The sequence below is a fragment of the Pristiophorus japonicus genome, chromosome 3, assembly GCF_044704955.1.
Source record: "Pristiophorus japonicus isolate sPriJap1 chromosome 3, sPriJap1.hap1, whole genome shotgun sequence".
Classification (NCBI taxonomy): Eukaryota; Metazoa; Chordata; class Chondrichthyes; family Pristiophoridae; genus Pristiophorus; species Pristiophorus japonicus.
The window spans coordinates 211,745,793-211,769,012 of record NC_091979.1 but is presented as its reverse complement, the minus strand read 5'-3'; the positions used below and the strand labels follow the sequence as shown (position 1 = coordinate 211,769,012).

The following is a 23,220-nucleotide window of genomic DNA, read 5'->3' as shown; positions in this document are numbered from 1 at the left end:
TATCTATGGGATAAGTTGGACCTGTCTTCTCCCCCTATAATTTTGTCCCTCTGGCCTGGCACCTCTGCAGAGGCCTCTACCAAAGACCTGTATAGCCCCAACACCACTTGTAACCAAAGAACTGGTCCCACCCCCCACAACCCACTGTGAGATGCCAGAGCCTGCATTCACGGTCTTCTCAGTTGATATAGCACAGATCATGAGAGAGGAACTCAAACCGACATTCCTTCCATTCACACTAAGTATTCCAGCAGCAGCAGCCAAAATAAATACAACATAATTAAACTTAGGTCACCATGGCATCATGCCAAAGGCATGATGGGATAGCCCAGCAGTTTGAAGACATGACCCCCTATGCAACTGAGACCAGAGGCCCACAAAGTAACCCAACCCCCTAAGCACATTGTCAGCGCAGCCAGTTCAAGGTAATAAATGGGTGTTCGCTGGGTCAGGGTGTAGATGGTTCATAGCGTCTTCAATCACAACGTACAGTCCTGAAATCACTCAATGGGAAGCAGTCATTTCATCGTCTGTGGGTAACATCAAATTGAAATCCCCGTTTCACAGCTCCACTGGGGGCCGAGACAAGTTTGTGTGCACTCACTAGGATACCTCGCTCTCTGCCCTGGGGCTCAGTGTACACGAGTCTGTACCTTAATCTCATCAACTAGAAACAGCTTCGGGCACAATCACAAAGGGCAGAGATCAAACACCCCATCTCACACACACTCCATCCTCCCTGCATCCTCATTGTGGAAAGCAAGGCAAATCGCATCATCTTCTGCTTTGAATCATTCTTTCCCAGGGGCTCTGAATTGTGGAACTCCTTCCCTCCCTTAGTCTCCTCTACGGGTTTGAAACACCTACATCCCTATTTCCCGATATAGCCCTGGTGGTGTCCTGCATGGTGAACCTTGACCCTTCACCTCCTCTACCCTTTCTAGCCCGGGTGGTAGTCCTGCACTGTGAACTTTGACCCTTCACCTCTCCTACCCTTTCCAGCCCGTGTGGTGTCCTGCACTGTGAAACTTGACCCTTCATCTCCCCTACCTTTTCCAACCCCAGTGGCAGTCCTGCACTGTGGGCGTTGACCCGTAGCCAGAACTTAGAAATGGCAGTCAAGACACTAACACGGTAACCATCTGTAACCTGGACACTGCGCAGTCAGAACTTTGTCGGAATACATTGCAGCTGGCAGCTACAGCATCGGAGAACGGGATGAAAGAGGTGAGGAGAATAGGGTGAGGGACTGTGCATTAGGGTGTATTACATCCTGGCCGCGGGAGGGCTCACGGCTTGGCGCCCGCGGGGTGGGGGGGATCACTGCCCGCTGCCTGCGGGGTGGGGGGGGGGGGGGGGTGGCGATCACAGCCCGCCGCCTGCGGGGTGGGGGAGTCACAGCCTGAGAGAATTATTGGAATATTACAGGGTCTTTTTAAAATTCATACTTGGGTTGTAGGCATTGCTGGCAAGGTCGGCCTTTATTGCCCAACTCTAGTTGCCTGGTAAAGGTGGTGAGGTTGGTCTTCTTTACCCACTGCAATCCATGTGGTGAAGGTTCTCCCACAATGTGGTTAGGTAGTGCGGATTAAAGACTTCAATTATGAAGACATGTTGCATAAACTTGATTTGTATTTGCTTGAGAATAGGAGATTAAGGGGTGATCTGATTGGGATGTTTAAAATGTTAAAAAGAAAAGGATTTGATGGGGTAGATACGGAGAAACTTATTTTCTCTTGTGCGGGGAATCCAAAACAAGGAGACATCATCTTAAAATTAGAGCCAGGCCATTCAGGAGGAACATCAGGAAGCAAATTCTCCACACAACAGTGGAGTAGAAATCTGGAACTCAGCCCCCCAAAAGGCTGTGGATGTTGAAGGAATTGATGCTCTCAGGATTGAGATGGAGGAAATAAAAACAGAAAATGCTGGAAATACTCAGCAGGATAGATTTGGGTTAGGTAAGGGTAGCAACAGATATGGAGCAAAAGTGGGAAAATTAAGTTGCGGTAAAGATCAGCCATGATCTGATTGAATGGCAGATCAGGCTTGAGAGGCTGAATGGGCTCCTCCTAATCCTAACGTTCCTAAGTACAGAGTTCCTGGCTTTTGACTCAGCGACGATGAAGGAATGGCGATCTATGACCAATTCGGGAAGGTGTGTGACCTGGAGGAAACTTGCAGGTGATGGTGTTACAGGGTACAGCAGTCAGCAGTTACTCCTTGTTTAAGCACTGTTGGAAAGCGTGGTGAATGCATACTGAAGCCTGGGCCCTTTACACAATCCCTCCTCATCCTGTACGACCAGTGGCCTGGCCCGACCCTTCCACTCTTGCCTCAGTGAGACTACGTGACACATTGTGCCACAACCAGAGACACAAAGCTCTCTGACCAAGCACAACCAAGGCACCCATCAACAATTACAAGGCAGCAATGGAGGAAATGTCAATGAAGACCACCCCCAAACAAACATTGCCAAGACTTCTCCAATTACAGCATGGACCACTCACCTCCTTCTGGTGTCTCTCCAGCTCCTTCATTCGGATCTCTCTCGCCTCGGCTCGTGCAGCCCGTTTTGCAGCCAACCTGGCCTCAGCCTGCCAAAGACAAAAATGAGATGTCGTTGATTTATACATACAAACCTCACTGCACTGGAGCGGACCGCACAATCTCATATAATAGAACACATTTCACCGTTCCGTTCAATCATCATCATCTCACTGGTTCCCACTCCCACTAACAGATCTGTACCCCAGTGGTATACAGTGACATAGCTGTACCCATCAGTACTGTAGCCCAATGTTATACAGTGACAGACCTGTGCCCACCAGTACTGTACCCCAGTGTTACTGACAGATCTCTACCCACCAGCATTGGACCTCAGTGTTAGTGACAGACTTGTACCCATCAGTACTGTACCCCAGTGTTGTACAGTGACAGCTGTACTCACCAGTATTGTACCCCAGTGTTGTACAGTGAAAGAGCTGTACCCATCAGTACTGTACCCCAGTGTTGTACAGTGACAGACTTGTACCTATCAGTACTGTACCCCAGTGTTGTACAGTGACAAACTTGTACCTATCAGTACTGTACCCCAGTGTTGTACAGTGACAGCTGTACTCACCAGTATTGTACCCCAGTGTTGTACAGTGACAGAGCTGTACCCATCAGTACTGTACCCCAGTGTTGTACAGTGACAGCTGTACCCACCAGTACTGTACCCTAGTGTTGTACAGTGACAGAGCTGTACTCACCAGTATTGTACCCCAGTGTTGTACAGTGAAAGATATGCAAGAACATAAGAACATACGTTTAGGAGCAAGACAAGGCCATATGGCCCCTTGAGTCTACTCCATTATTCACAGAATCATAGAATGGTTACAGCACAATAGGAAGCCATTCTGCCCGTCGAGCCTGTGCCTGCTTTCTGCAAGGGCACTTCAGCTAGTCCCACTCTCCCACCTCTTCCCCGTTGCCCTGCAATTTTTTTTTTCCTTCAGGAACTTATCCAACTCTCTTTTGAAAGTCTGCCTCCACTACCCTTTCAGGCAATGCATTCCAGATCCTAACCATCACTGCGTAAAAAAGTTTTCTTCGTGTCGCTTTTGGACCATGTGCCATCTATTATCAAACTGTGTCCTCTGGTGCTCGACTCTTCCCCCAGTAGGAACAGTTTATCTATACCTACTCTGTTTGGACCCATCATGATTTTGAACGGCTCCATCAAATCTCCTTTAAAACTTCTCTGCTCTAGAAACATAGAAAATAGGTGCAGGTGCAGGAGTAGGTCATTCGGCCCTTCGAGCCTGCACCACCATTCAATATGATCATGGCTGATATGCAACTTCAGTACCCCATTCCAGCTTTCTCTCCATACCCCTTGATCCCTTTAGCCATAAGGGCCATATCTAACTCCCTTTTGAATATATCTAACGAACTGGCCTCAACTACTTTCTGTGATAGAGAATTCCACAGGTTCACAATTCACTGAGTGAAGAAGTTTCTCCTCATCTCGGTCCTAAATAGCTTACCCCTTATCCTCAGACTGTGACCCCTGGTTCTGGACTTCCCCAACATTGGGAACATTCTTCCTGAATCTAACCTGTCTGATCCCGTCAGAATTCTCTAAGGAGAACAACCCCAGCTTCCCCAGTCTATCCAGGTAACTAGTGTCCCTCATTCCTGGAACCAATCTTGTAAATCTTTTCTACACCCGCTCTAAACCCTTCACATCCTTCCTAAAGTGGAGTGCCAAGAATTGGACACAGTACTCCAGTTGTGGCTGAACCAGTGTTTTATAAAGGTTCATCACAACTTCCTTGCTTTTGTACACTCCACCTCGATTTATAAAGCACAGCGTCTCGTATGCTTTTTTTAACCACTTTCTCAACCTGTCTTGCCACCTTCAATGATTTGTGCACACATACCTCAGGTCTCTCTGTTCATGCACCCCCTTTAGAATTATACCCTTTAGTTTATATTGCCTCTCCTCATTCTTCCTACCAAAATGTATCACTTCGCACTTTACTGCATTAAACTTCATCAGCCACGTTTCTGCCCATTCCACCAGCCTGTCTATGTACTCTTGAAGTCTATCACTATCCTCCTTGCTGTTCACTATACTTCCAAGTTTTGTGTCATCTGCAAATTTTGAAATTGTGTCCTGCACACCGATATCCGAATTATTAATATATGTCAAGAAAAGCAGTGGTCCTAGTACCAACCCCTGGGGAACACCACTGTATACTTTCCTCCAGTCCGAAAAACAACTGTTCACCACTACTCTCTGTTTCCTGTCACTGAGACAATTTCGTTTCCATGTTGCCACTGTCCCTTTTATTCCATGGGCTTCAACTTTGCTGGCAAGCCTATTACATGGCATTTTACCAAATGCCTTTTGGAATCCATATACACCGCATCAACAGCATTGCCCTCATCAACCCTCTCTGTTACCTCATCAAAAAATTCAATCAAGTTGGTTAAACACAATTGGTCTTTAACAAATCCGTGCTGGCTTTCCTTAATTAATCACTTGTCCAAGTGACTACTAATTTTGTCCCAAATTATTATTTTTAAAAGCTTCCCCACCACCAAGGTTAAACTGACTGGCCTGCAGTTACTGGGTTTATCTTTGCACCTTTTTTGAACAAGGATGTAACATTTGCATTTCTCCAGTTCTCTGGCACCACCCCCCTATCTAAGGAAGATTGGAAGATTATGGCCAGTACCTCCACAATTTCCACCTTTACTTCCCTCAGCATCCTAGAGTGCATCCCATCCAGTCCTGGTGACTTATGTACTTAAGTACAGCCAGTCTTTCTAGTAGCTCCTCTTTATCAATATTCATCCCGTCCAATATCACAACTACCTCTTCTTTCACTATAACTTTGGCAGCATCTTCTCCTTGGTAAAGACAGATGCAAAGTATCATTTAGTACCTCAGCCATGTCCTCTGCCTCCAAGCGTAGGACTCCACTTTGGTCCTTAATGGGCTCCACCCCTCCCCTTACTACCCGTTTACTATTTTGATAGAAGACTTTTCGATTCCTTTTTATGTTAGCTTCCAGTCTATTCTCTTACCCTCTCTTTGCCCTCTTATTTTCTTTTTTACTTCACCTCTGAACTTTCTATATTTGGCCTAATTCTCAGATGTATTCTCAACCTGACATCTGTCATATGCCCCTTTTTCCTGCTTTATCTTACTCTCTATCTCTTTCATCATTCAGGGAGCTCTGGCTTTGGTTGCCCCACCTTTTCTCCCTCGTGGAATGTAGCTCGACTACCCGAACTAGCTCCTCTTTAAAAGGTACTCCATTGTTCGATTACAGTTTTGCCTGCCAATCTTTGATTCCAATTTACCCGAGCCAGATCCCTTCTCAATCCACTGAAATTTGTCTTCCTCCAATACAGTATTTTTACTCTAGATTGCTCTTTGTCCATTTCCATAGTTAACCTAAACCTTATGATACTATGGTCACTGTTCCTTAAATGTTCCCTTACGGAAACTTGATCCATCTGACCCACCTCTATCCCCAGAACCAGATCCAGCAATACCGCCTTCCTCGTTGGGATGGAAACGTACTGACCAAGAAAGTTCTCCTGAACACACTTTATAAATTTTTTCTCCTCTCTGCCCAATAAGATGTTCAATTAGATCATAGCTGATCTTTGACCTCAACTCCACTTTCCTGCCCTATCCTCATATCTCTTGATTCCTCTGGTGTCCAAAAATTTATCGATTTCAGCATTGAATATACTCAAAGACCCAGCATCAAAGTCCTTTGTGGAAGAGAATTCCAAAGATTCATAACCTTCTGAGTGAAGAAATTCCTCCTCATCTCAGTCTTGAATGGCCTGCCCCTTATCCTGAGACTGTACCCCCTGGTTATAGACTCTCCAGCCGGGGAAACAACCATCTCAGCATCTACCCTGTCAATCCCTGTCAGAATCGTGTATGTTTCAATGAGATTACCTCTCATTCTTGCAAACGCCAGAGAGGATCATCCCAATCTACTCAACCTCTCCTCATAGGATAACCCTCTCATCCCAGGGATCAATCTAGAGAACCTTTGTTGCACCGCCTCTGAGGCAGGTATATCCTTCCTTAAATAAGGGGACCAAAATGTGTACTGTACTCCATTTGTGGTCTCACCAGACCAATCCCTCAAAACTGTCACCAAGCTCATGATCTACAGGGCCGTAGTAATACCCGCTTTCCTGTATGGCTCAGAGACGTGGACCATGTACAGCAGATACCTCAAGTCGCTGGAGAAATACCACCAGCGATGTCTCCGCAAGATCCTGCATATCCCCTGGGAGGACACATGCACAAACATTAGCGTCCTCGTCCAGGCCAACATCCCAGCATTGAAGCACTGACCACACTTGATCAGCTCCGCTGGGAAGGCCACATAATCCGCATGCCAGACACGAGACTCCCAAAACAAGCACTCTACTCGGAACTCGTCCACGGTAAACGAGCCAAAGGCAGGCAGAGGAAACGTTACAAGGACACCCTCAAAGCCTCCCTGATAAAGTGCGACATCCCTACTGACACCTGGGAGTCCCTGGCCATAGACCGCCCTAAGTGGAGGAAGTGCATTCGGGAGGGCGCTGAGCTCCTCGAGTATCATCACCGAGAGCATGCAGAAATCAAGCGCAGGCAGCGGAAGGTGCGTGCGGCAAACCAGGCTCCCTACCCACCCTTTCCCTCAACGACTATCTGTTCCACCTGTGACAGAGACTGTGGTTCTCGTATTGGACTATACAGCCACCTAAGAACTCATGCTAAGAGTGGAAGCAAGTCTTCCGATCCCGAGGGACTGCCTATGATGATGATGATGATGTACAATTGTAGCAAGACTTCCTTACTCTTGCATTCCCACCCTCTAGCAACAAAGGCAAACATGCCATTTTCCTTCTTAATTGTTTGCTGTACCTGCATGTATCGCCAGCAAACTTCGCCCCATTTCATCTAAACCATTAATATAGATTGTAAATAGCTGAGGCCTCAGCACTGATCCTTGCGGCACCACTAGTTATAGCCTGCCAATCTGAAAGTGTCCCGTTTAATCCTGTTTTCTGTCTGTTACCTAATCCTTTATCCACACTAATACATTAACCCCAATCCCATGTGCCCTTATCTTGCTTAACAACCTTTTATGTGGCACTTTATTAAATGCCTTTTGAAAATCCAAACATACTACATCCAGTGGTGCCCCTTTATCGACCCTGCTAGTTACATCCTCGAAAAACTTTTAATAAATTTGTCAAACATGATTTCCCTTTCATAAAACCATGTTAACTCTGCCTAATCATGTTATGATTTTCTAAGTGCCCTGTTACCACTTCCTTAATAATAGATTCCAGCATTTTCCCGACGACTGATGTCAGGCTAACTGGCCTGTAGTTCCCTGTTTGCTCTCTCCCTCCTTTCTTGAATAGCAGTCGATCTGCACGGCTGTACCCATCAGTACAACCGTGATTCCTGCATTACAACAGCTTTTGGGCATCCTGAGGTTATGAAAGGCATTCAATAAATGCAAGTTCATTCTTTCTTTTCTTTCCATCCCTGTGGGGCACACCCGATTCTCCACCCCACACCAACTGGGCCCAGTGAACAGGCACCCAAAGATTGGGCCAAGATTCCAGCACTTGGGCTGGGCCACAGCCCCTTGTAGCATAAACTAATTGGAAGCATTATCAGTCATGATATCGCCTGTTAATCTGCAATCAACATTGTCTGAACCCTCATCACGTTAGAATCCAACTGCCCACAGTTTACGTCTTGATAATGACTTGCCATTAGTGTGCTGGAGGGGAAGGGAGAAGGTGGTGGGCCTAGCCGTGCAGATAGACCCAATTGGTGAGGAACAAATACAACTGCAGTCCTTCCCACTTGTCCAAATACCAAGAGTCAGGTCACAAATGCAACCACTGTTCATGAAGTTAAAGCCCCCACCAGCGCAGGGCTCAGCATCGCAACCCCTGGCAACACAAGCCCCAGCAATACATCACAACCCCCAGAAACACAATACAATCCTTGCAACACAACCACCACCAGCGCCGGCTGGCCCAGTTACCGAAATAGCTCATGTATAAGTCACATTCCAGTTCAAGTGTAGCCTTATGTGAGGGGGCTAGGCCTTCAGGTAGAGGGTGAGGCCTTTCAGAAGGGACTTGGCCTTTGGTGTGCATAAGGGGCACATGAAGGCGGGGGCTGGGCAACCATTATCCATCACTAACCGCTCTATACAATACAGTGCCCATCATCCATCACTAACCCCTCTATACAGTGCCCATCATCCATCACTAACCCCTCTATACAGTGCCCATTATCCATCACTAACCCCTCTGTACAGTACAGTGTCCAGCAGTATGTGTTATACTGTGGCGCTCTCTATAATATTTTAATTCCTTATTTGATAATGATCTAATCAAACTATCTGTGATCAAATTGTGCCCTTATTCGCTGGTACCTGCAGGTGTGCTATCTAGAATCCTGCGCAATGATCTCCCGCATGATCTCTCTCTTCTTGCTCAGCTGATGTTGAAATTTCTCACATCCTCTTTTCACAAGAAAAGGTCACTGAACAGAGCAAAAGCTACAAAATATAATCTTTTTCCCTTTTTGCTGGTTTCTCCTCTGCAGATGCTGCTGAATCGTATGGTTTGGTTACAGTTTGCTACGCTGGAGTGGTGGGCAATGGGGTCAGTGGGGATGGGGGTGTTGATGGGGAGGGTACTGGGGAAAATTGTTATATTCTCTTACTGTAAGTGTGGCCAATATTAGCTAACAGTGCAGGCCAAGGATACAACTGGCAGCTCTGGAATGGCTCACTACCACAACAGGCAGTGTATCACCTGACTCAGCATCGTGCAGAGGGAGGCGATGGGGCAGCAAGGGGTGTGGGACAGAGGGAAGAGAAGGAGGGAAAGGAGGGAGGAGTGGAGGGAGGCATGAGGGAGGGAAAGAGGCAGGAGGTGGCACATTTTTACTTTTCGAATGAACTAAGGGTGGAAGCTGATTTTTTGAAGCTGGGATGTTTTGCCTTCACACAACTCCCCCAGCGAGTTCCACACGTTATTTCCCTAAGCAAACAAAAGAGGCAGTCAGCTTGAAACAGGTCAATTCGGCACAGGTGAGAAGTGTTGCAGTTCATAAACATATCTCCCCTCAGAACAATTTGCACACTTACTGCCCTCAGCTCACTCCCCATCAACAATTGCAGGCTGCCTTACGGCCCTGATGTTCTCCGTACGCCGCACTGTGTGAACAACAGCTCCTGGAGTCATTGGTAGCTTCGGGAGCTCATCTCTTCCACCAGCTGTCAGCACAAAGCCTAAAACAAAGGCACAGAAACAGCTGCCAACCTGACGAGGAAAGTTCCGGAGATCTGGCCAGAAATTACCTGTCATTCAACTTGGCGAATTCAAAGGAACTAAAAGGCAGGAAGGTAGCAGGATTCAGGCAAGCTCACATTCCTGTCTCCACACAGCTCAGCTCCGCTCAGCCAAACTGTCTTGAACCCCCGCCCCCCACCTCACCTTGGGGAAGTTCCGCCCAGCCTCATCCACTTGTCGCAGGTGATTGGCTCTTCACAACGTCAGTCACTGAACTTGTCTTTAATTAGCAGCATCAAAAGGTAAAGCAGCAACAAGCTGAATGCAGGTGTGCTGCCCCCCACGCCCTGGGACAGTCTTTCCTCTCCTGAAGGCACTGGCTGTTGCTGGAGTACAGTTCCATGCCCACTGACTTACTCAAGCAAAGGTCAAAGGGGAGGGAGAGGAGGAAAAAAAAACAGACCAAGAGCAATTGATCTCCAATTGCCCGAGGATCTCCCTTAAAGCTAATGGCTTCTTACTGACCTCAACAATCACACCTTGTCTGATAACACTTATGTGAGGTGCCTTGGGAGGCTTACTATGTTAAATGCAAGTTGCTGTTTTGGCCTTAAAAAGACACACCATTAATATACAGCTGTGCTCTGGCACCACAATAATACACAGAGCATTGTAAAGTATAACACTCCGATCCTTATTATGTAGTGTATCAGTATTAAGGAACGCATCAGGAGTGTTTCTAAAATACAGAACTTGTTATCTACCCTTCCAGTACACACAAGGGCAGAGAGCTATTTGAGCTGAGGCAGAGTATTTGTAACAGTGACGGTGGCAGGAGGGGAGTGCCATGTCTGGAATTTTAACCCCACTCGGGACTGAGGTGGTTGGTTCCCACGCTCCCGAGCATTACTGCTGGGAAACCAAAAGGTTGCAGGGTAGTTTCATCCACTCTAAGGCACATGGGTAATAACTGCCCACACACAGATTAAAGTGACGTACTGTCTATACCAACACAACAGGCTCCAGTCAAGCTCAGCAACCAATACTCTGCCAACAACACATTGGTTGCTGGACATGTTTTGATCTCCAGTAGGCCCTGGGTGGTCTTGTTGCACCAGTACTCAGCATGTTCTCTTCCCACACCTCTCCCAACATTGCCGGCATGGATTATGGCACCCATATCCAAAATTCAGAATTGCCAACTCTCCCAAAACCAGTACTCAGTTTTGTGTGGTTGACTGTGTTGTCATGCCTGGGTTCACGATGAGAATGATCATTATTGGTGTTCATTAGGACATCATTAAAACAGATTACCTGGTCATTATCATATTACTGTTTGTGGGATCTTGCTCTGCGCAAATTGGCTGCCGAGTTTCCTACATTACAACAGTGACTACTTTCAAAAGTACATCATTGTCTGTAAAGCGCTTTGGGAAATCCCACGCTTGTGAAAGGTGCTTTGTAAATGCAGGTTCCTTCTTTCTATATCTGTTTTCAGGAACCCAGCTCCCCGCCTTCCTGAACATTGCTGACTGCTCCCCCCGAAACTGGACGCCAGCCTGGTCAGCGCAATGCCACCACCTGCTGTAAGAGAAACTCCTCTTGGACCAGTGATGTCTGCCCCTCAGCTCCAACCTCGCTCTGCATCACACTCCCGGGGACCCACCAGTGATCACCACACACTCCCGGGGACCCCCCTGCAAACACCACAAACTCCCGGGGACCTCCCCACAAACACCACAAACTCCTGGGGACCCCCCCACAAACACCACACATTCCCGGGGACCCCCACACAAACACCACAAACTCCCGGGGACCCTCCCACAAACACCACACACTCCCGGGACCCCCCACAAACACCACACACTCCCGGGGACCACCCTGCAAACACCACAAACTCCCGGGGACCCCCCCACAAACACCACACACTCCCGGGACCCCCCACAAACACCACAAACTCCCGGGGACCCCCACACAAACACCACACACTCCCGGGACCCCCCACAAACACCACAAACTCCCGGGACCCCCCACAAACACCACAAACTCCCGGGGACCCCCCCACAAACACCACATACTCCTGGGGACCCCCCCACAAACACCACACACTCCCGGGGACCCCCACACAAACACCACAAACTCCCGGGGACCCTCCCACAAACACCACACACTCCCGGGACCCCCCACAAACACCACAAACTCCCGGGGACCTCCCCACAAACACCACAAACTCCCGGGGACCCCCCCACAAACACCACACACTCCCGGGACCCCCCACAAACACCACAAACTCCCGGGGACCCCCCCACAAACACCACACACTCCTGGGGACCCCCCCACAAACACCACACACTCCCGGGGACCCCCACACAAACACCACACACTCCCGGGGACCCCCCACAAACACCACACACTCCTGGGGACCCCCCCACAAACACCACACACTCCCGGGGACCCCCACACAAACACCTTACACTCCCGGGGACCCCCACACAAACACCACACACTCCCGGGGACACCCCACAAACACCACACACTCCCGGGGACCCCCACACAAACACCACACACTCCCGGGGACCCCCACACAAACACCACACACTCCCGGGGACCCCTACACAAACAGCACACACTCCCGGGGATCCCCCACAAACACCACATACTCCCGGGACCTCCCCACAAACACCACACACTCCCGGGGACCCCTACAAACACCACACACTCCCGGGACCCCTCCACATACACCACACACTCCCGGGGACCCCTACAAACACCACACACTCCCGGGGACCCCTACACAAACACCACACACTCCCGGGGACCCCCCACAAACACCACACACTCCCGGGGACCCCCCCACAAACACCACACACTCCCGGGGACCCCTACACAAACACCACACACTCCCGGGGACCCCCCACAAACACTACACAATCCCGGGGACCCCTACAAACACCACACACTTCCGGGGACCCCCCACAAACACCACACACTCCCGGGGACCCCTACAAACACCACACACTCCCGAGGACCCCCCCCACAAACACCACACACTCCCGGGGACCCCCCCCAGAAACACTACACACTCCCGGGGACCCCTACACAAACACCACACACTCCCGGGGACCCCTACACAAACACCACACACTTCCGGGGACCCCCCACAAACACCACACACTCCCGGGGACCCCCCACAAACACTACACACTCCCGGGGACCCCCCACAAACACTACACACTCCCGGGGACCCCCCACAAACACTACACACTCCCAGGGACCCCTACAAACACCACACACTCCCGGGGACCCCCCACAAACACTACACACTCCCGGGGACCCCCCCACAAACACCACACACTCCCGGGGACCCCCCACAAACACTACACACTCCCGGGGACCCCCCCACAAACACCACACACTCCCGGGGACCCCTACACAAACACCACACACTCCCGGGGACCCCCCACAAACACTACACACTCCCGGGGACCCCTACAAACACCACACACTTCCGGGGACCCCCCACAAACACCACACACTCCCGGGGACCCCTACAAACACCACACACTCCCGAGGACCCCCCCCACAAACACCACACACTCCCGGGGACCCCCCCCAGAAACACTACACACTCCCGGGGACCCCTACACAAACACCACACACTCCCGGGGACCCCTACACAAACACCACACACTTCCGGGGACCCCCCACAAACACCACACACTCCCGGGGACCCCCCACAAACACTACACACTCCCGGGGACCCCCCACAAACACTACACACTCCCGGGGACCCCCCACAAACACTACACACTCCCAGGGACCCCTACAAACACCACACACTCCCGGGGACCCCCCACAAACACTACACACTCCCGGGGACCCCCCCACAAACACCACACACTCCCGGGGACCCCCCCACAAACACTACACACTCCCGGGGACCCCTACAAACACCACACACTCCCGGGGACCCCACCACAAACACCACACACTCCCGGGGACCCCTACAAACACCACACACTCCCGGGGACCCCCCACAAACACCACACGCTCCCGGGGACCCCCCCACAAACACCACACACTCCCGGGGACCCCCCCACAAACACTACACACTCCCGGGGACCCCCCACAAACACCACACACTTCCGAGGACCCCCCCACAAACACCACACACTCCCGGGACCCCCTCACAAACACCAGGCATTCCCAGGGACCACCCTACAAACACCACACACTCCTAGAGACCCTCACAAACACCACACACTCCCGAGGACCCCCCCACAAACACCACACACTCCCGGGGACCCCCCACAAACACCACACACTCCCGGGGACCCCCCCCACAAACACCACACACTCCCGGGGACCCCTACAAACACCACACACTCCCGGGGACACCCCACAAACACCACACACTCCCGGGGACCCCTACAAACACCACACACTCCCGAGGACCCCCCACAAACACCACACTCCCGGGGACCCCCCCACAAACACCACACACTCCCAGGTCCCTCACAACACCACACACTCCCGGGGACCCCCCCACAAACACCACACACTCCCAGGACCCCCCCACAAACACCACACACTCCCGGGACCCCCCTACAAACACCACACACTCCTGGGGACCCTCACAAACACCACACACTCCCGGGACCCCCCCACAAACACCACACACTCCCGGGGACCCCCCCACAAACACCACATACTCCCAGGACCCCCCCACAAACACCACACACTCCCGGGACCCCCCTACAAACACCACACACTCCCGGGAACTCCCTACAAACACCACATACTCCCAGGGACCCCCCCACAAACACCACACACTCCCGGGACCCCCCTACAAACACCACACACTCCCGGGGACCACCCTACAAACACCACACACTCCCAGGGACCACCCTACAAACACCACACACTCCCAGGGACCACCCTACAAACACCACACACTCCCAGGACCCCCCCACAAACACCACACACTCCCGGGACCCCCCTACAAACACCACACACTCCCGGGACCCCCCTACAAACACCACATTCTCCCAGGGACCCCCCCACAAACACCACACACTCCCGGGGACCACCCTACAAACACCACACACTTCCAGGACCCCCCCACAAACACCACACACTACCGAGGACCCCCCAACAAACACCACACACTCCCGGGGACCCCCCTACAAACACCACACACTCCCGGGACCCCCCTACAAACACCACACACTCCCAGGTCCCTCACAAACACCACAAACTCCCGGGGACCCCCCCACAAACACCACACACTCCCGGGGACCCCCCCACAAACACCACACACTCCCGGGGACCCCCCCACAAACACCACACACTCCCAGGTCCCTCACAAACACCACAAACTCCCGGGGACCCCCCCACAAACACCACACACTCCCGGGACCCCCCTACAAACACCACACACTCCCGGGAACTCCCTACAAACACCACATACTCCCAGGGACCCCCCCACAAACACCACACACTCCCGGGGACCACCCTACAAACACCACACACTCCCAGGGACCACCCTACAAACACCACACACTCCCAGGGACCACCCTACAAACACCACACACTCCCAGGACCCCCCCACAAACACCACACACTCCCGGGACCCCCCTACAAACACCACACACTCCCGGGACCCCCCTACAAACACCACATTCTCCCAGGGACCCCCCCACAAACACCACACACTCCCGGGGACCACCCTACAAACACCACACACTTCCAGGACCCCCCCACAAACACCACACACTACCGAGGACCCCCCAACAAACACCACACACTCCCGGGGGCCCCCCACAAACACCACACACTCCCGGGACCCCCTCACAAACACCACATACTCCCGGGACCCCCCCCACAAACACCACACACTCCCGGGGGCCCCCCACAAACACCACACACTCCCGAGGACCCCCCCACAAACACCAAACACTCCCGAGGATCCCCCCCCCACAAACACCACACATTCCCGGGGACCCACTGCAAAAGCTGACATCTGGGTCAGAAGGATAAAGTCCAACTCCAGAAACTTGAGCCCATAATCCAGGCTGACCCGCCAGTGTTGTACTGAAGGAGTGCTGCACTGTTGGAAGTGCCATCTTTCTGATGAGACGTTAAACCGAGGCCCGGTCTGCCATCGTACCATGGCACTATTTCGAAGAAGAGCAGGGGAGTGTGCCCCGGTTTCCTGGCCAGTATTTATCACTCAACCAACACCTAAAACAGATTGTCTAGTCATTTGTCTCATAAATAACCATGCTCTAATTTGAAGATCCTGTCCCATCCTTTCATCATTTTAAAAACCCTAATCACCTCGTCTGTAATCTGTTGTTCTGACAAAAAAGGACAGGACTTTTCGGGACTCTCAGCTGCTACCAGGAAGTTCAAGGAATCTATCCCCACCCACCAGCTGTCGCGATGAGGTCTCTCACAGCCGCACAGCCCATCAATCACACATGAGACAGGCCGACAAACAGCCCCGCAGCCAAGATGGAAAAAGACCGACAAGTTTTGTCAGGGCAAGTAGCCCTGTCCACCTCTCAGTCAGGTGACTAAGTTCGAAACAGGATCCAAGCGTTTATAAATCCAAATCAAGTCAGGTTAGAGATGGTATCAATTCAAATTGATCCAACCCTTGACCTAGCTGTGAAAACCAATAATGGTAAGTTAGCACAGTTTAACCTTTTACTTCACTGACAGTCTGCCCTGCTCCATGTTTAGAACTAGGTTTCAGATTTCAAACCACCATCTCTCGGTTCAAGTATTAAATGCAGCAACTCTCGGGGCAGGGGGGGTGGGGGGGGGGGGCTTGGCTTCCTGTCTAACTAAGGGTCGGTGAACGATTGACCAAAGGCTCATGTCCCAGCCACAGGCTCATGTCCCAGGCCCAGGCTCATGTCCCAGGCCCAGAATCATGTCCCAGGCTTAAGTCTAGGATCATGTCCCAGGCTCATGTCACAGGCCCAGGCCCATGTCTCAGACTCAGGCTCCAGGCGCAGGTCTATGTCCCAGGCCTAGGCCCATGTCCCAGACTCATCTCCCAGGCCCAGGCCCAGGCTCTTGTCCCAGGCCCAGGCTCATGTCCCAGGCCCATGATCATGTCCCAGGCCTAGGCTCATGTCCCAGGCCCATGCTCATGTCCCAGGCCTAGGCCCATGTCCCAGGCCCATGCTCATGTCCCAGGCCCATGCTCATGTCCCAGGCCTAGGCCCATGTCTCAGACTCATGTCCCAGGCCCATGTCCCAGGCCCGTGCTCATGTCCCAGGCCCAGGCTCATGTCCCAGGCCCAGGCTCTTGTCCCAGGCACATGTGCCAGGTTCATGTCACATCCTGCATAAACTCGAGCTCATCCAAAACTCTGCTGACCGTATTCTACACCAAATCCCGTTCACCCATCGCCCCTGTGCTCGCTGACCTACATTGGCTCCCAGTCCGGCAACCCCTCAATTTTAAAATTCTCATTCTTGTTTTCAAACCCCTCCATGGCCTTGAATCTCCCCATCTCCGTAACATCTTCCAGCCCTACAACACTCTGAGATAATTGTGTTCCTCCAATTCTGGCCTCTTGTGCACCCCCAACAGCCTTCGCCCCACCATTGGTGGCTGTGCCTTCAGCTGTCTAGGCCCCAAGCTTTGAAATTCTTTCCCTAAAGCTCTCTTCCCCTTCCTTTAAACCTACTTATTACTAAAGATACTTGAGCACAAAAATCTAGGCTGCCAGTGGAGTACTGATGGTGACGGTAAACCAAGGCCCCGTCTGCCCTCTTAGGTGGATATAAAAGATCTTATGGCACTATTCGAAGAAGTGCTTGGATGTTCTGCACTGCCAATATTATTCCCTCAACCAACATCACTAAAACAGATGATCTGGTCATTATCATATTGGTGTTTGTGGGACCTTGCTGTGCACTAATTGGCTGGCGCGTTTTCTACATTACAACAGTGACTACACTTCAAAGTATTTCATTGGCTGTAAAGCACTTTGGGACATCCAATTTTACACACCAATACAACCTATCCTATTTCACATCACACAAGCTTTACACAATTCCTCTACGGGTATTCATTTCAACCCAGAGAGGATGCTAGGAGCAGGAAGTGTAGGGCGGGACTGGGAGCGCAGGAGGAACAAGAGAGGGGGAAGTACAGGACGAACTGACCACACCATCGAGATAGAGAGACAAAGACATCGACAGAGACCGAGAGAGACCCAGACGGGGTGGGGGGAGAGGGCAGGGCAGAGGGGAGGGGGCCGAGGGGGGGCGAGGAGGGGGGGCTGAGGGAGGGGGCCGAGGCAGGGGGCGGAGGGAGGGAGTAGAATCAAATCTTATACTGTTCCAACGTCACTCCCAGCCCATTCTGTTACTGTAAGTTGTTTGAAGGAGTTACTGAGTCAACGTCTGCGAATCCTGAGGTGATACTGCTGTTCCAGACAAAGCGAGAGAGAGAGAGCGAGAGGAAGTGAGGGAGTGATGGGGGGAGAGAGAGAGATGGGGTGAGGGGGAGTGATGGAGAGAGGTAGGGAGCGAGGGAGGCAATGACAGATGGAGAGGTTGAGAGCACGAGAGAGAGGTGGGAGAGAGAAAGATACAAAAAATTATCCGCAGGATAGGCAATTTAATTATTTTAGAAATATACTCGATGAAATGACAAAATACAGAGCAGAAGGCTTGAGGTTGATCATCAGTCAGTGCGGTTTAATTATCAATATCTCGGCCCCTCATGAAATGGGGGTGCGTGTGCACATGTGGTTTAGGAGTAGGTGTGATGCCCCCGTAGTCAAATAGCCTGCCCACACTCACAGTCTGGGCTCTCCCACGAGGATCAGCTACTCAGGTGAGGGATAGCAGCTGACTGTGTACTGTATCCCAGGAGGGAATTAATACCCTTAGGGAGAGGAGAGGGAACAGAACTGGGAGAAAAAGTCATTGTAAAACATGCCATGGGACTGTCATCATCATAGGCAGTCCCTCGGAATCGAGGAAGACTTGTTTCCATTCTTAGAATAAGTCCTTAGGTAGCTGAACAGTCCAATACGAGAGCCACAGTCCCTGCCACAGGTGGGACAGACAGTCGTTGAGGAAAGGGGTGGGTGGGACTGGTTTGCCGCACGTTCCTTCCACTGCCTGCGCTTGATTTCTGCATGCTCTCGGCGATGAGACTCGAGGCGCTCAGTGCCCTCCCGGATGCACTTCCTCCACTTAGGGTAGTCTTTGGCCAGGGACTCCCAGGTGTCAGTGGGGATGTTGCACTTTATTAGGGAGGCTTTGAGGGTGTCCTTGTAACGTTTCCTCTGTCCACCTTTGGCTCGTTTGCCATGAAGGAGTTTGGAGTAGAGCGCTTGCTTTGGGAGTCTCGTGTCTGGCATGTGGACAAGGTGGCCTGCCCAACGGAGCTGATCAAGTGTGGTCAGTGCTTCAATGCTGGGGATGTTGGCCTGGACACTAATGTTGGTGCGCCTGTCCTCCCAGGGGATTTGTAGGATCTTGCGGAGATTCAACACCGCCTCCAGTGCACCAGGAAAAAAGTGTTTGAAGACCAGGACCTCAAATCTACCACCAAGCTCATGGTCTACAGGGCTGTAGTGATACCCGCCCTCCTGTATGGCTCAGAGATATGGACTATATATAGTAGACACCTCAAGTTGCTGGAGAAATAGCACCAACGAAGCCTCTGCAAGATCCTACATGGGACTGTGGGAAGGCAGTAAAAGACTGAGTGAGCAAGGTTTGACCTCAATTGGGCCAAAGTGTCCCTGTGCCTGTTACATGGGATTTAGAGCAGGGTGAGGAGGAACTTCCCTTCAAACGCGTCACCAGAGCAGCAGCAATCAGCCTTCACTGAACTCCAGAACCCTTCTACAAAGGCAGGAAATGCAAACTGTGGCATCAGTCCAGGTGTCGGCAGTAAGCGACACTTCCGATTTAACTGCTGCCAATGTCACACAATAGAGCCCAGAGTGAAAAATGGAGCGAGTCAGAGCTTCCCTTTGGTAAAAGAATGAGAGATAGAGGGGCCAAAATTGCCCCTCTCTTTAAGGCCCATTACTGCCTCTAGGAGCAGATAGGCCTTACCGACCGGGGGCAGACGGATGGGCCGAACCGTCCTAAATTGCCTCTGTGCTGCCGCCCATCGGGCACACGTTGACCTCCTTCCGACTGGCAGCGACCCCCCTTTCCGACCCCCATGGGAAATAGCCCTGTGGGAACGCCGCCGCCGCCAGTCGGTGCCACTGACAGTTTCCTCTGCGGGAAGTTGTGTGTGCCTGGGCAGCGCGTACGCCCTTAAAGAGAGGACTGCCGGTGCCTCCCATTTTATTTTAATTGTCAGCTCCCACGGGTTCGGCCGGGCCGCTAACACACAGCTCGGCACCCCCTCTTGGATACCGGACTGCTGGCCCAATGGGCCAAACTAAACTTATTGCACAGCTTGCTAGCAGCCCTCCCCTTTAACTGAAGGGGAGAGACATTGTGACGCGTCAGCGCAACGTTGATGACTTGGAGCGACGGACAGTGTGATCCAAGGGCTCTTCTGCACCGCAGTTGACAGCAACACTGCCTCGACCAAAAAAAATAAACAAACAGATGAATATCCACCCCATGGATTGGGGCAGAGAAAAACTCCAAATCGCCAATTTGTGCGCCACTTTTTCGTCAGGGGACAATTTCGGCCCCAGAGACTGTGAGAGAGTTAGTGTGTGAGAGAAAGAGAGAGAGAGATAGTGTGAGAGAGACAGAAAAAAAGAAAGAGAGAGTGTGTGAGGGAGACAGAGAGAGACTGAGAGAGACAGAGTGAAAGACAGAGAGAGACAGAGGGAGACAGAGAGACAGAGAGAGAGACAGGGAGAGACAGAGGGAGACAGAGAAAGACAGAGAGACAGAGAGACAGAGAGAGACAGAGGGAGACAGAGAAAGACAGAGAGACAGAGAGAGACAGAGAAAGACAGAGAAAGACAGAGAGACAGAGAGAGAGAGACAGAGAGAGACAGAGGGAGACAGAGAAAGAGAGAGAGAGAGAGACAGAGAAAGACAGAGAGAGAGACAGAGGGAGACAGAGAAAGACAGAGAGACAGAGAGAGATACAGAGGTAGGTTGCAAGGAGCGTCTTAAAGGAGGAGGAGAGGGAGGGAGGCGGAGAAGTTTAGGCAGGGAATTCAAGTACTTAGGGCCTAGGCAACAGAAGGCACAACCAGCGATGCTTGAGCGATTATAGAATCATAGAAACTTACAGCACAGGAGGCCATTCAGCCCATCATGACCATGCTGGCTGACAAAGAGCTATCCAGCCTAATTCCACTTTCCAACTCTTGGTCTGTAGCCTTGTAGGTTACAGCACTGCAAGTGCATATCCAAGTACGTTTTAAATAGTAAGAGGGTTTCTACCTCTACCACCCTTTCAGACAGTGAGATCCAGACCCCCACCACCCTCTGGGTGAAAACATTTCTCCTCAACTCCCCTCTAAACCTCCTACCACTTACTTTAAAGCTATTCCCCCTGGTTATTAACCCCTCTGCTAAGCGAAATAGGTCCTTCCTATCTGCTTTATCTAGGGTCCTCATAATTTTATACACCTTAATTAGGTCTCCCCTCAGCCTCCTCTGTTCCAAAGAAAACAACCCCAGCCTATACAATCTTTCCTCATAGCTAACATCTTCCAGTCCAGGCAACATCCTTGTAAATCTCCTCTGAACCCTATTGAGTGCAATCACACCTTTCCTGTAATGTGGTGACCAGAACTGCACGCAGTAGTCTAGCTGTGACCTAACTAGTGTTTTATACAGTTCAAGCATAACTTCTGTGCTCTTATATTCTATGCCTCGGTTAATAAAGGCAAGTATTCTGTATGCTTCTTAACCACCTATCTACCTGTCCTGCTACCTTCAGGGATCTGTGGACACGCACTCGAAGGTTCCTCTACACTTCTCAGTGTCCCAACATTTATGGGCCTAGAAATCCCGGCTTCCCCGGGTTCGTACGGAAGGCATCGCAAAAGCCGGTTTTCAGCGCACAATGCGCATGGGCTGAAAATCGGCTTTTCCGATCTGTCAAGCTCCGGTTTCGTATCCCCACAGCCAGGGCATTCGCATGGACAAGATTGCGGTATTTACCCATATTGTGCCCAGCAAATATCCCGAAAACTCTTGCGCCTGATGTAAGAGTTATAAAACATACAAAAGCATTGTAAAATAACATTTTTAAAACACATGTTATCGTTAAAAACCTTGCCCACTACGGTAAGTTTATTTTGAACCATAATTTTAAAACTTTTTAAAAATTGGAAAAATATTATTTTTTTATAAGACATAAATAACTTTAATTTAAATTAATCTTAAATATGTGGTGTACTTTTTCTATTTTTTATTTCTGTTTTGGTGTTTGGGGGAGTTCCTCAATCATAATAATGGGAACTCCTACTTACGGAGTTGCCATTTTTATGAATGAGAAAATACTGTATCTTGATTGGCTGCCCAGAGCCATGTGACTGCAGCTCCAGCTTACGAACGTCCCGACGTGCATGCGCTTCGATGCGCAGTGAGCGAAGGCTTCAGGACCGGGACGCAGCAGGAACAGGTAGGTGCGCATCTTTTTTAACTTTTTCAGTCGATCGCCGGGGGAAGACCTCGATCGGGATTTTTGGGCCATTGTGTATTCCTTTGACTTGTTAGCTCTCCGGATTGAATTCCATTTGCCACTGTTCTGCCCACCTGACCAGTCCATTGATATCTTCCTGCAGTCTGCAGCTTTCTTCTTCATTATCAACCACACGGCCAATTTTTGTATCATCTGCAAACTTCTTAATCATACCCCTTACATTCAAGTCTAAATCATTGATATATACCACAAAAAGCAAGGGACTTAGTACTGAGCCCTGCGGAATCCCACTGGATCAGCCTTCCAGTCACAAAAATACCCATTTGCTTCCAGCTTCTGAGCCAATTTTGGATCCAACTTGACACTTTGCCTTGGATCCCATGGGCTTTTACTTTCGTGACCAGTCTGCCATGTGGGACCTTATCAAAAACCTTGCTAAAATCCATAGAGACGACATCAAATGCACTGCCCTCATCAACCCTCCTGGTTACCTCCTCAAAAAATTCAATCAAGTTAGTGAGACATGACCTTCCTTTAACAAATCCGTGCTGACTGTCCTTGATTAATCCATGTCTTTCTAAATGAACATTTATTCTGCCCTCAGGATTTTGTCCATTAATTTTCCCACCACTGAGGTTTGGCTGACTGGCCTGTTCGGTCTGACTCGGTCTATTCCTTTATCACTTTTTAAACAACGGTACAACATCCAGTCCTCCGGCACCACACCTGTAGCCAGAGAGGATTGGAAAATGATGGTC

At 50.7% G+C, this 23,220-nt stretch overlaps 1 protein-coding gene across 2 annotated transcripts in view; it reads right to left on the bottom strand.

The window, feature by feature from the left end:
* Positions 1 to 23,220, bottom strand: part of lrrfip1b (leucine rich repeat (in FLII) interacting protein 1b) — a 134,017-nt gene that overhangs the window by 69,645 nt on the left and 41,152 nt on the right. For both annotated transcript variants that reach the window (XM_070876229.1, XM_070876230.1), the window contains exon 3: positions 2,511 to 2,597. In XM_070876229.1, the coding sequence (XP_070732330.1) occupies positions 2,511 to 2,597 (87 nt within the window). The remainder of the gene's footprint in view (positions 1 to 2,510; positions 2,598 to 23,220) is intronic.